A 13,091-nucleotide genomic window follows, 5' to 3' on the forward strand; every position below is an offset into this window, starting at 1 on the left:
AACAGACATATTCGGGATAACATTCACAGCTACTACAAAACAGGTTCCCCTGGGAGTGTCCATTCCACGTCACAGTGTGAATACCATCATGTTGTATGTTTTCAGGCCAGGAAGTGCAACCTCTTAATCTTTTCTTAAAAGTGAGGTTATAACACTGTGAATCCCATGGGTTATGTTAAGACTTTTCTCTTTTAACATTTGAAAATGTTATGTCCTGGAAAGCTTTTAGAAATGAACTGGGAATTCTGAATCTGAAACATTGTGTGGCATACAGAGAAGGATGCATTTGGAGTCCCACAGGACTGTGGTGAGGGAACTGTGGATTGAGCTTTACCACATGGGCTGGAGTGTACTCTACATATTGGTGATGTAATATGAAGTCACTGGAAGCTAGATCTCTGTAAGCTCTCCTACCTTGTTTTTTAGAAGTTAAGCTGCTATGTATCTCCACAGAGAGGTAAGTCTGCAACTGGTGCTAGGCACCAGAAAAGGTTAATATGCTCAAGAGAGTCAGCTATTCCTTTTTGCATTTATCTTTCTGTGGAGGTTGCTGTTGTAAAAGACTTATGACTTGAGATGATAGGTTGGATACAGAAATGATGCAGTGGTCATTCATATCTTGCAGGTGTAGCTTGTTAGAGAGATTCTCTATGAGGCAAAGTCAGTCATGATGTTACCTCAGATGCCATAAGAGAGAAGGATACTCTAAAGCCAAGAGGCAAAGCAATAAAATTGCAAGCAATAACTTCTTACACCCAACAAAACAATATTTGTTTTGAAGGAACTCATGAGTTTCCTGGAAGGGACGTGGATATGGAAATGCCACCCAGTTTCCTTCAGGAAACCACATTCCCACCAGGCAAATGCAGCACTCCTCCTCCATGGCGCTGTGCCCAGCAGCAGGCCTCCATTTTGGTTCAGCTCTGCTGGCCCCCTTCCCTAGCAAGCACTTTGCCATTGATACGCACATACAGCAGGTGGGAGAGAAAGAGTAGACAGAGCCAAGAGAGCATTCAAAATACTTCAGCAGAATGAAAGAGAGAAGTCCGAGTTTTGGGGGTTTTGTCATGACTTCCATTTTTTACCGTGGAAATGACATCAGTGTTCTCAAATTGCATTTCAACAGTTCCCAGCCAGATGAATTTTAAACATTTTATTATTTCTAGAAGTAAAATAAGTTCAAAAGAAGATGACTGATGGTAGTTTTTGAAAAATACGTTTTACTGATGTTGTTTCTTCCCTGTTTCTTGATCCTAACAACTCTATGTGAACACCTTTCTAAACAAAGTGAATGTTTGAAAATATGAACCCAGGTGTAAACAAAGTTCTCCAAGCAGCTCTCAACATGAAACAGTTTATATGTTGTTTAGTTGTATTACCAAGAGCTAGCAACCCTGATCTTGGATAAAAATTTCACTATCGTAGAAATTATGGCTAGTCACTAGCATTAAGACACACAAAGGGTGTTGTGGTACTTTATGCATTAAATCTTGAAAAATATTTCAAAATTCTCTTATGTAGGGCATGATACAAGAAAGTAATATTACATAAATTTTATCCTGGAGCTCTTTAGCCTTAATTATGCAGTCTTCTTGAGAGTAGCAAAGAACTCACTTAATAGACTGTATCACTTTTTGAGATAAGTGGCATATTTATAGCTTCTATAATGTACATCGAAATGAGGACGATTACGCCTTGTTTAAAAAGGCAATGCTAAAACACACACTATTTACAATTAAGAATTTGTTTTACTAATAAAAATGAGGGAGTTAATGTTTGTGAAACATAAAATGATAATGACAAATATTTGAACATTACTGCCATGCTTAACATTATCATAGAATAGTTTGGGTTGGAGGTGACCTTTAAAGGTTATCTAGTCCAACCCCCTGCAACGATCAGGGACATCTTCAGCTAGATCAGGTTGCTCAGAGCCCCCTCCAACCTGACCTTGAATGTTTCCAGGGATGGGGCATTGACCGTTTCACTGGGCAACCTGTGCCAGTGTCTCACCACCCTCACAGTAAAGAACTGATTCCTTATATCTAGTCTGAATCTACCCTTTTAGTTTAAAACCATTACCCTTTGACCTATCACAACAGGCCCTGCTAAAAAGTTTGTCTCCATCTGTCTTATAAGCCCCCTTTAAGTGTTGAAAGGCTGCTATAAGGTCTCCCTGGAGCGTTCTGTTCTCCAGGCTGAACAACCCCAACTCTCTCAGCCTGTCCTCATAGGAGAGGTGCTCCAGCCCCCTGATCATCTTTGTGGCCCTTCTCTGGACCCTGTCCAACAGGTCCATGTCTTTCCTATGCTGAGGGCCCCAGAGCTGGACACAGTACTCCAGGTGGGGTCTCACCAGAGCAGAGTAGAAGGGCAGAATCACCTCCCTTGACCTGCTGGCCACGCTGCTGTTGATGCAGCCCAGGATGCAGTTGGCTTTCTGGACTGTGAGCGCGCATTGTTGGCTCATGTCCGTCTTTTCATCCACCGGTACACCCAAATCCTCCTTGGCAGGGCTGCTCTCAATCCCTCCATCCCCCAGCCTGTATTGATACTGGGGGTTGCCCTGACACAGGTGCAGGACCCTGTACTTCGCCTTGTTAAACTCATGAGGTTCACATGGACCCACTTCTAGAGCTTATGATACTGTATTCCTCTGTGAGAATATGTTGTCAACATTATAGGATAGTTTTATGGAATTGTAGATAACGTATCTAAAAATGTAAGTAGAACGTTTTATAATCACAGTGTACTGCAGAGAGTTTAGAAGTTTGTACATACTATACATATTTTCATTTAACACCCTAGTCTATTTTCTTTCTGTTTCTCCTATTTCATTTGATACAAAAAAAATAAAAATCAAAGCTCCCTGGGAAGGTCTCTTTAAACTTAGTGGTGTTAATTAGTTTCATTTGCTTTTTACATGGGATAGTTGGCTCTATTTGAGTATTATTAGCTCCCATTGATGCCGCCTGACTCAGATGCTCTTGTTACACAAACTTGTATGTCTTACTTCCACTCCGTCTTTCAATTATGTCTATTCAAATACAGTGACAACCTCCCCCACCAAACAGCATCTTAGATAAGTTGGTTACTAAAAATGCTATGTAATGACATGCGATTGAGAAGCTAGAAATTGCACTTGCAAACTGAAGGGATTTAACTGTATAAGAACTGCCTTAGAGGCCTATGTTTATTATTTAGGACATATATGTGCCCCAGGCATATCCGAACTTACTTCAAATGAACTATCCCTACACTATACACATAATGAACATCAAGCTGTCCTCACCTTCAAACATCCTTGATGAATTTGTTTTTCTCCATTGAAGGAGCAGGAAGATGGTAATAAAGGGAAAAAAAATGTGAAAGAAATTTTCTTAAAATATTTGTACTACAAACAGTTTTTGAACACAAAAAGTGTCTGGAAGTGAAAAATCAGTGAGGAAATCTACCGTCAGTGCTATGCTGATCAATTTACAGGTCCCAAAGGTTACATTGTGACTCTACAGCCAAAAGGCTGAAGTGCTCAGGAGCCCTCCAGTTTATCACAGGATTGTTTGAAGTTTAATTATTTAAGCAGCACAATAAAACATTTATTTAAATCAATATTTTGAACATACTTATTCACTATGAAGAAAAATCTTCTGAAAATGCTCAATATTCAGAATTATTTTAATGCTAAAATAATTGTGAATATACATTGTTTTTTAACTACTAAGCCATTGTGTCTAATCCTTTTGAACCAAAGATTTCTCACCACAACTCATTATAATTAGATCTAGTTCCAGTTGCAAAGTGTGGAATCATAGTGATTTTCTCTTGTGATATTGCAACAGTTTCTGTGGAAGTCAATCAGTGGATGCCATAGGATGATTTCATTACCAAACAGGAATTACAAAGGGAGATGGGATGTTAATATGCTTTGTGTGTCAAAGATTCATCAGTTCATATGAAAATACATTCGTGGGGCATTAGAGGTATCACAAAAATTTGTATGCTTAGTTATTTGCAGGAGAGGCTCTAAGACATAGAGTCACTTTGTTAATTTGCTTATTTTATCCTAAAATTTAAAAAATTCAAAATTATGCTTTTTATTTCTTTTTAAATTATTTAAATTTCCTAAAAGATATAATTATTTTCTTGCTGTTAAATGAACAAATATTATTTCTTAAAGCCGCTGTTCTGTTATACCTATGAAACTATATTTATTACAAAACCAATCTTGCTTTTAACATCTGTGCTTTTGCAATTACCCTGCACTAGATCCAGTGGAAATGCTTATAAGATTCCACATTATCCCTTATTCTCTGGTTACTTGTATATTAAGCCTTTTTATCCTTACCTGACCTTTCTAAAGCTCAGTTTAAACTGAAGCCAGCTATGCTTTCAGATACGGCAAACCTTCAGAAAGACAAACTCAGAAAAATAAACTTGACTCTCAAGAGTCTTTGTTTAATTGGGAAGTCATGCTGGTGTGGGTTGAAAGAGGATTCAGGCCCCAACAACCCTTTTCTTCAGGGATGGTCGTGATTTTACTTTCCTGGGGTGACTCAGTTGACATTGAGCATAGGAAAAACTGAGAGTAAAAAAGGGCTGAATTACTGTCACTGGAATTTTAAGAAAGCCTTTAACTCCTCACAAAAGATAAAAAATAATCATCAAAGGGCCTTTCAACTCTTTATGTGATTAGTTAGAAGCAGGTGAACTTGAATGCTTAAACCTGAAGCTATACAGATACAAACCTCAACAGAAAAGTCAGATTCTTTCAGTCTGTAAGAATTTTAAATATATTGATTCAACAGGAATAGCGATTTTTTTTTCCTGCCCATTAAACCACAAAGATCTAGCACATCACTGTGCAAGAGACAGAAAAGTTAAGGAGTGTTTGTGCTCTGGATGCTTTTTTGCATCAACACCAAAGCAGTGATGGCCGTTCAATCCTCACTCGCAGTCACTACTACCATGGCTTGGTGTGTCTCACTGCGTACCAGCAAGCTCTGCCCAAGAAGTCTTACAGCAGCTAACAACATTACGGAAACGATTCACATGGGTGCAACCACACTTGCCACATAAACTGGAAATATCTTTTTTATTGTGTTCATAACTGAGCGTGGAGCAGGAAAACAGGCCAAAACCAGCTATTAATTATATCTATTACTTGGACCCACAGGCTTTCTTGTTGGATTTGTCATTTGTGTTAAATCCCTGCTCCTCGGCCTATACTGTTAAGGTGGCATGGATTTTCCTATTGCTCTACTGTCACAGGAATAGGACCATAGTGATTTCAAAACCAACTACAGACCAGATGATGAACAGGGAGGTGTTTGGATGAATAAAGAAAGTGGGAAGGCAGCTGTACAGATTTTCTCAGGTCTTTCAGGGTGTTGCCAAGGGCTGAAGCAGCCAGTACAGAAGACACTCAAATACAGTTGACTCAAGTGCTTCCCAGCCATTCTGGGAGAGGTCTCTGTCCCTCTTGTCTACAGCTCATTGTTCAGTTTCTCAGGAAGCCTTCAGCTTATTCCTGTTGTCATGTCTGCCTCACAGGGATTATATAGGGATAAATGGTTCTAAGGTGTTCTGATTTTGCTGTTCTGAAAAAGTGCATGTACGTAGGTCTTGGATGTCTGCATGACAGCGAGGAACCAAGGAGCCTGCCTACTGAATTTATGCAATCATGTGAATTCATCTATAAATGCTCATTTGCCACACAATTAGCCAAGTTGGATGAGAAAATGTGGAGTATAAAACAGGTATGTGGAGGGAATTGTATTACATCTTTACTCTTTAAAGACATGAGCCTGAGAAGCAGACTAATCCTTTTCAACAGTTATAACTTTAGCAAAGTTCCTTAACTGCTATGATTTGATGAATGACTGAACAAATAGGACTATCTGGATTATTTGAGAAAAGTTCATTATTCATATTTGATAAATCTGTTATTCATTGTCCTTCAAAAAAATATGCAGGAGTAGTTACCTTAGACTGGTTTTATTCTGACAGCAGTATCAAGCTGTTGTAAGCTACCACCAAAACAAAAATCCTTCTCCTCACAGAAAACCCTTCATAATGGGGGTATATGAAAGTTAAATAACTCTGCTCCTCCTGTATTTTCTTTCAAATAATGATATCTTGGGTACAGTGATGATAAACGGCGGTTCATGTGACTTAAAATAGGGGAGACTTTAAATAAAAAAATTTTAAAAAGGAATAATTTATAATCAAAAATGCTCCCTGGTGCTCTCTTTCTAGACAGGTGACAAGAATATTTATATGAGGAGTAAAATCTCCTAGCCGTTAGGTGTAGCCATTAAGATATTTTAGGATTATCTTAAGGATATTAATTTAGAGCTGAGGATTTCCTTTGAAACAGCAAACAGAAAAATAGGCCTTTCAGTCCATTGTGTCTGCCTACTGCTTTAAATGTTTCCCTGTCCTACAGAGACAAGACAGACTTTTAGCAAGTATGTGTAAGGCGATAATTTAATATAGCTTTTCAAAAAACAAGGATATTGAGATAAATACCTTCCTAAACTATAAAGAGAACAATACGGATACACAGAACAATTTAATAATAGGCTGGGTTTTCTGACTTAAAGCTTGTGTCATCATTTGCTCCTCTGCAAAGTGGATACAAAGTGTGTTTGGAAGGAGTTGCAAGGGACCTTAAAGATCACCTAGTTCCAACCCCCCTGCCCTGGTCAGGGACACCTCCCACTAGACCAGGCTGCTCAAAGCCCCATCCGGCCTGGCCTTGAACACCTCCAGGGATGGGGCATCCTGCAGACCTGCCCACAGTTCAATTCATTACAATAACAACATTAAAATGAAGTATGCAAATACATCCTCTTCCACAACGTAGTAGCTTTCATGACATTTTCCTGATAAAACAGAAACCAGAACCAGATCCATTTATGTGGCTTAATAGATGCATAGCAAGATAAAATATTTCATTACCAATTTGACACTGTTTATCAGTTATAAGCAATGCACCGTCTCTACTGCACATCTCTGATTAGCTTTGTAAAACACAGAGCAGGAAGAAAATAAAAAGGAATTTACAAGTATTGGCTCACCAGTTTCGTGGATCCTGTGCAGCTTGTTGAATTGCTATTTATTGATTATTCTTATAATGCCTTTGTATCTAATTAAAAATTCGGGATGGATTCTGTGATAAGCAATAGGCAATGTGTGGTCTAAAAAAGGAACTACCCCGTCATAGAAATGAACTGGGAATACCAGAAGCTCCATCTGTCCTGAATAATTACACATTCACAAACTGTTTTGCATAGTACAGTATTTTGTACATTTGAAAACATTAGAATAGTGAGTAGAAATGCAGTTTATCTAGTAATTTTTATGAAATTCATGGAAACTTATTGACAGGAAGAATTTCAAGATATAAGCTAGTCCTTTCCTCCTGCTCTGAGGTGTGATTTCATAAAAGCTCTGATTTTAGGGGTTTTGCAGTCTTCCTAAATAGTATACACTAGTGCTGATTATTGTAATGGTTTAAAAATATGATGTTTGTTTTACTCCTTTGATCACCAATTATATTTTCTTCCAGACTAGTTCTATGCTTCCAAATATTTCCATAGCTCATGTTTTCTAAACCCTTTGCTTATTATACTTTCCTGCACACCCCTGTTAAAATGTTGCATTTAAAAGTGAACTCTTTTTTTTAATCAAGCAGAATGCAGCAACCGTTTGAGTGCACTTTTTCATAGAGTAGAACAGTGACTATTCCTCCCAAGTTTACACAAAACACTCAGAGTAATGCATCCCAGAAAAGGTGTTTTCTTGCAACAGTATCACTTTCTCTATCCTCGTGTGCTTGTCTACAGCCCCCAGAATTTTTTTTTTACATAACTACTGAATTTTTTTATATTGGTGCATTTGATTATTTCCTTCCTACAATCTCTCTTTATTTGAAGTAACTAATTGAATTTTTGGAATTTTCCTATTTTCCTGATCCCTAAGTGCAACATTTCCCTGATCAGTGTCATCCACTTGTGCATTACATTTTGATAATCTTATATTTCTGTATCACTTGTTGCATTGCATTAACAATCAGAAAAAATAAAGCTTATCATTCTCACTAGTCAAATCTGAGTTGAGAGAGTTCTCTACAAAACCTTCCTTGAAGTCCCTCCTAAACAATAGACACCTTTTGTTCTGTAACACGATTTTCATTTTGACCTCAAAAAAAGTGAAGAATATCTGCATTTTCTGATGTGATTCACAAGTGGTGGACTTGCTGGACTATTTTCTCACCTAATTTGTTTCTTATTTTTAATCCACAGTGAATATAAAAGGTCAGAAACCAGATATAGAATAGCTTTTAAAGCAAAAAAGAAGAACTGACATTCATTTGAATTAAATGTATCGTGCAATACTAAATGACAATATGGAGGACGGAAAAGTACATCCAGTGCTAGAGCAGTGATTGCCACTTATTGTATGATATAACTCTCTTTCTTTTTGTGCTGTGTCCACTTTCTGCCACATTTGCCAGTGAGTTTTACATTTGTCCCTTATATAGACCATGTGTCTAATAAATTACACACCCTTTAATAACTAGAGACTTTGTAAGTATAACATGAACTCTGAACATGTCAGTAAAGCAACTGGCTTTAGTAGTCAACCGCAGCACTAGGTTTGAGGTAGGATTTTGTAAATCTTATGCTTTCTTTGTAAGGACTACTCAGGGCAGCATCCATCCAAATTTCAGGAGTTGGTGAATTTTTATTCTCTAGGCTTTTCCGTTAGTTCATCCCTTTTTTATTGGAGAATCTCACAACCATTCAGCGGATGGGGCCTTATACTGTAAGCAAAAAGGTTACACAGCAGAAATGGTAGTTTCTTAATAAATGACTGTGACACGCACTGTTAGAGCAGTGATTATGGACATACTTCAATAATACAATAATTCCTTAAACCCATCTGAGCTTGTAAGTGTGTTTGGTCAACTATAGTAGTTTACATAACTCAGATGATATTGTGTCTTAACGTGCACTTTATTGCAAATAATCTGAACTAAACCACTGCTGTTTACACAGCATAGGTTGTAGTGAAAAAGCAAAAAATTTATACAGGCAATATATTATTAAATGTACAGGTTATTTAATGAAGTATTCATAGGGTAGAAGGTTTAGAGTTAACTTTTCCTAACAGTCCGCTCTATTCATGGACAGTGGATTCCATTAGCTAAGTCATTTCTTATTGCTTGATCTGTGGCTTTCGAAGAAAATTAGTCACATGTGAATATTCAGTTGGGAGAGAAACAAGCTGGCAATTCAGGATGACTCATTTCAAATAAGAGAAAAAGACCAGGATGATTTGTAATATTCCAGTTGCTTTTTTCTGCTGTTGTTGGGATTCGCTAAGTGATCAAGGACAGAATTCTGACATCTGGCCCTTTCGGTTAATCTTATATCTCTGTAGTACATGCAAAGGAAGAGCAGAAGATAAATGTCACTTCAGCAAGTCTGTCAGATCTTATGGAGCTTACACTCAAACAATCCTTGTCCTTCTCTGCCCATAACTCAGCCCAGATCTCAAATGTTCAGCTATGGCATGACAGAAAGAGAGGTAACAGAGTTTGTAATTACCAAGTCTCAGCCATCCTTTCTGATTCTCTTCTCTGCTCCAGTCACCAAGCAAGCACAGCCCTCGAGGACTAGGATGTGTTAGTCACTGGGAGGCATGAAGCTGGAAACAAGGGTTTGTTTTGAAATGGAGTAAATGCAGATATGGAAAGTTTACTCCAGTTTCAAATGTCTTAACGGTACTCCCAGGCTCCTTCTCTTCGGTAACTGTTCAATCTCATATTCTCTAATTCCTCCTTCTTGTGTTCAGATTTCTCTGGTTTCTGCTGCCATCTAAATTTTGTGGAAGAGTTTTTTGGAAGTATAGTATAGTCCTCTCTCCAGCTTCTCAGTAATCTTTCCATTGCCTCCTTTTGGCTATATGGGCATTCAAACATTTGTACTTGCACAAATTTGTATTTGTACATTTCAAACTTTTCTACTCAGGCTGCACATAGGTTGCTAACAAATCTATAAGCTTGGAAAAATTTTCTCATCTTTTCTTTTGGGGAAACTCTATTGAAAATGTGTGCATGTAAGAGAGTAATTATAGGTAAAAAGAGAGTATGGGGTTGGCTGACGAATACTTGACTTAATGTAGTTCCCAGTATGCTAATAAGGCATTTAAGTAAGCATTGAACACTCTTTGGGCTCTGCCAGCTTTAGCAAAATATTTGTAGGAGATACACCAGACTTGAGACAAGCCCTGTTGTTGCTGGCTAATTTTTTCCCCTCACACTCTAATTATTTAATACTGCCCCTAGATCAAAATCAAATCCAATTTTCTTGCGTATCTGTGGTCATAAAAACAAGAGGAGCAAGGAAATTGAAATATAAGATAACTGCAGCAAAAGAAATATGTGCACAGGACATGTTTTCCAAGTTTTTATACTCAGCAGGTATGTGAAAGCAGCTCAGCAGGCTGAGTAGCTTTCACAAGTATTTCTTCTTAGGAATCGAGTGATGACTAGAGTGACTCTCTGCTGCTTTAAAGTGTATGCTAGCTGCTAATTACTTTTTTTTTTAAAGCAAATTAAAAGGGCTGGTGTGTGTTATCATACTAAAAACTACTGATGCAACACTATGGTAGTATGCCAGGTGAGTACTAGAAGCTTGAATGGCTATCCCCTGAAAAAAGAAAAGGTTTTCTTTGCATAGGAAAGTATCTTTTTGCTTTCTGTGTTTTACTCTTTGTTTCCCAGTGTGCACCTTCTTCACATTGGCGGAACATGAGAGAGCATTTTTCATTCACAAGTGCAAGATGTGCTGAAATCAGTGGATCTGGAGCTTGTAGCATGTTAAGATTTTATTACTTTCTATCTCTGGCCAAAAAAAAAGCTCGTTAGAGGATGGCTTAAACAGAAAAGGAAAGAAAAAGTGGAAATAAAAGAAACTCAAATTAAGGCAGAAATAAAGTTAGTTCTGAACCTGGGCAGGATGAGACCTTAGACCACACTCGGGTACACTGCTGCCTTTTGTGCTTTGCCTGTTGCAGGGGCAGCCTGAGGTGAGATGTATTGCTCTTTTTATGATTGCTTTGAGAGCAATTCCACCATGTCATGTGTAATGGCGATTATTAGCAGCTTTGGCTTGCACACATGCTGCTCTCTTGTCCTCTTTTGCACCTTTATTTTTGTTTTCCTGGCAAAATGAAAAAGGTCAAATGCTTTCTTGAATAGATGACTAAATATCTCCCTCAGCCAAAATGGCAGAAGATGCCATAAGGCAAATGTGGCTACAGCTGCGAGGCTTCATTCCGTTTTTGCTCTGCTCATAAGACTGAACATGTCATTGGTGCTTAATGTCCAGTGATTCAGGAGTTGGGACTTGAATTAAGTCTCAGCCTCTTTGTTTGCACTCCAGGGTAATGCACAGCATGCTCCTCTGAACTCTAGCGTATCTCACTCTCCTTTTCAATATAACAGCAATGCTGACCTTTTAGAAATAATACGGATGGGGATATTTCTGAAGTCAGAATTAACACAGAGGTCTGAATTTAAATCAATATATTTGCCAGAACAATAAGATAAGGTAAAAATCAAATGTAAACTGAAAAGAAAAATTGCTTTCATTTCACTGTTCTTTTTGAAAGTAAGAAATCAAAGACAAGGCATATCATGCACGTACAAGAATATTAATATGCAATTCCTCTTTACATCCTTTCTCATATTCACTGATTTTCTTTCCACTGAGAAATAAAACAATATATATATCTAGAAGAATGTATTTTCCTGCTTAGTTAGTAGGGTTAAAATTGCTTTTTTCTATTAAGCACTGAGTACTTCCTCATTTATCATTTTAAATTCCATTACTTGTTTCCAAGGAGATAGAAATATGCAGGAAAATCATCTGAAAGACTGATTTGTAAGGCTGTTCTCTTTAATGAGAATGGAATCTGCCCTGTTTTAAGGGACATAATAAACTTGGAGCTGCTGTAGTAAGAAGCTGGGACTTCAAATTTAATTTCTGTTCAGGCCTGCTTTCTGTTTCTGGAAGCTAAAAGGGGATTGTAAAATATTCAATTCAGTATAAGATTATCATTTAGTGGCTCAGCTGTGCTGCTTTCTACACTGAAGCAGGATAGGAAATTCCCTTGCCCTCACAGACCTTGTAGGAGTGGCTTTCTCCTGACAGCTCTAGGTGTTTCTTGGAGGACAAGAATGGACAGTAGAAAACAACTTATTTTACTTCCTGTGAGGAGTTCTTCAGAAATACTAATGCCTGGATGGTTCCACAGGTATTTAAAAGTCTGTAATTGTTCAGTGAAGTGCCAATGCTAAGTTCTAAGCAGAGATATCTTTCTTCTTTTCTTTCTGTTAATAAAACCCTAAATGAATCTGAAGGTAAACAGATCAGTTGTCTTACCTGAAGTAGTCTTCACCACCTCAGTTGTATTTCTTAATCCTGTAAAGGAGAACTGGTAAAGCCTCCAGGACCTGGTGTCCCCCACTTCCACTGAGCTGCGCTTCCATTGGTAAATGATCTCTTCTCTTGGGTAGCCATCTTATTGCAATGGAAAATACAGAATGCTTTGTTTCATAGTGATTGCTAGGATTTTAGTGTACTTTAGGGAGTAAAAACACTATTTTCTATTTCTAGAAAAAACTGGACAAGCACATTGAAGTAAATTATAGATAGGTTTTTCTCAAGTTACTTAGTAATGCATTTTACTTAATGTCACATTTTATTTTATTTATTATAAAGTAAAATAGCACTTGAGATAAATTTTTCAAAAATGAGTTTTCCACTTTTGTGGACCCAACAGGAATGCAATTTTGCCCATCCTTCAATTATGCCTCAAAAGTCCGCAGCTGGACCAGGAATTCACACCTTGACCTGACTGCAAAACATCAAGCTCTTGACTCCAGCTATTGCAATAGTAAAACACCCATGTGCAGAAAGTATCAGGCTTTGATGCTGAAAGTATGAATTTCTACTGTTATGCTAAGATATAAGCATAGGTCCCAGAAATTGTAGCAAATTTTATATAGCATTCCTTCT

General features: G+C 37.7%; 1 protein-coding gene across 2 annotated transcripts in view; it reads right to left on the minus strand.

Annotated features, from left to right (window-relative positions):
- The window catches only part of GABRG2 (gamma-aminobutyric acid type A receptor subunit gamma2), a 70,782-nt gene that overhangs the window by 24,991 nt on the left and 32,700 nt on the right, over positions 1 to 13,091 (minus strand). For both annotated transcript variants that reach the window (XM_063349013.1, XM_063349012.1), the window contains exon 6: positions 12,456 to 12,593. In XM_063349013.1, coding sequence (XP_063205083.1) covers positions 12,456 to 12,593 — 138 coding nt within the window. The remainder of the gene's footprint in view (positions 1 to 12,455; positions 12,594 to 13,091) is intronic.

Source organism: Chroicocephalus ridibundus, chromosome 11 (genome assembly GCF_963924245.1).
Source record: "Chroicocephalus ridibundus chromosome 11, bChrRid1.1, whole genome shotgun sequence".
NCBI lineage: Eukaryota > Metazoa > Chordata > Aves > Charadriiformes > Laridae > Chroicocephalus > Chroicocephalus ridibundus.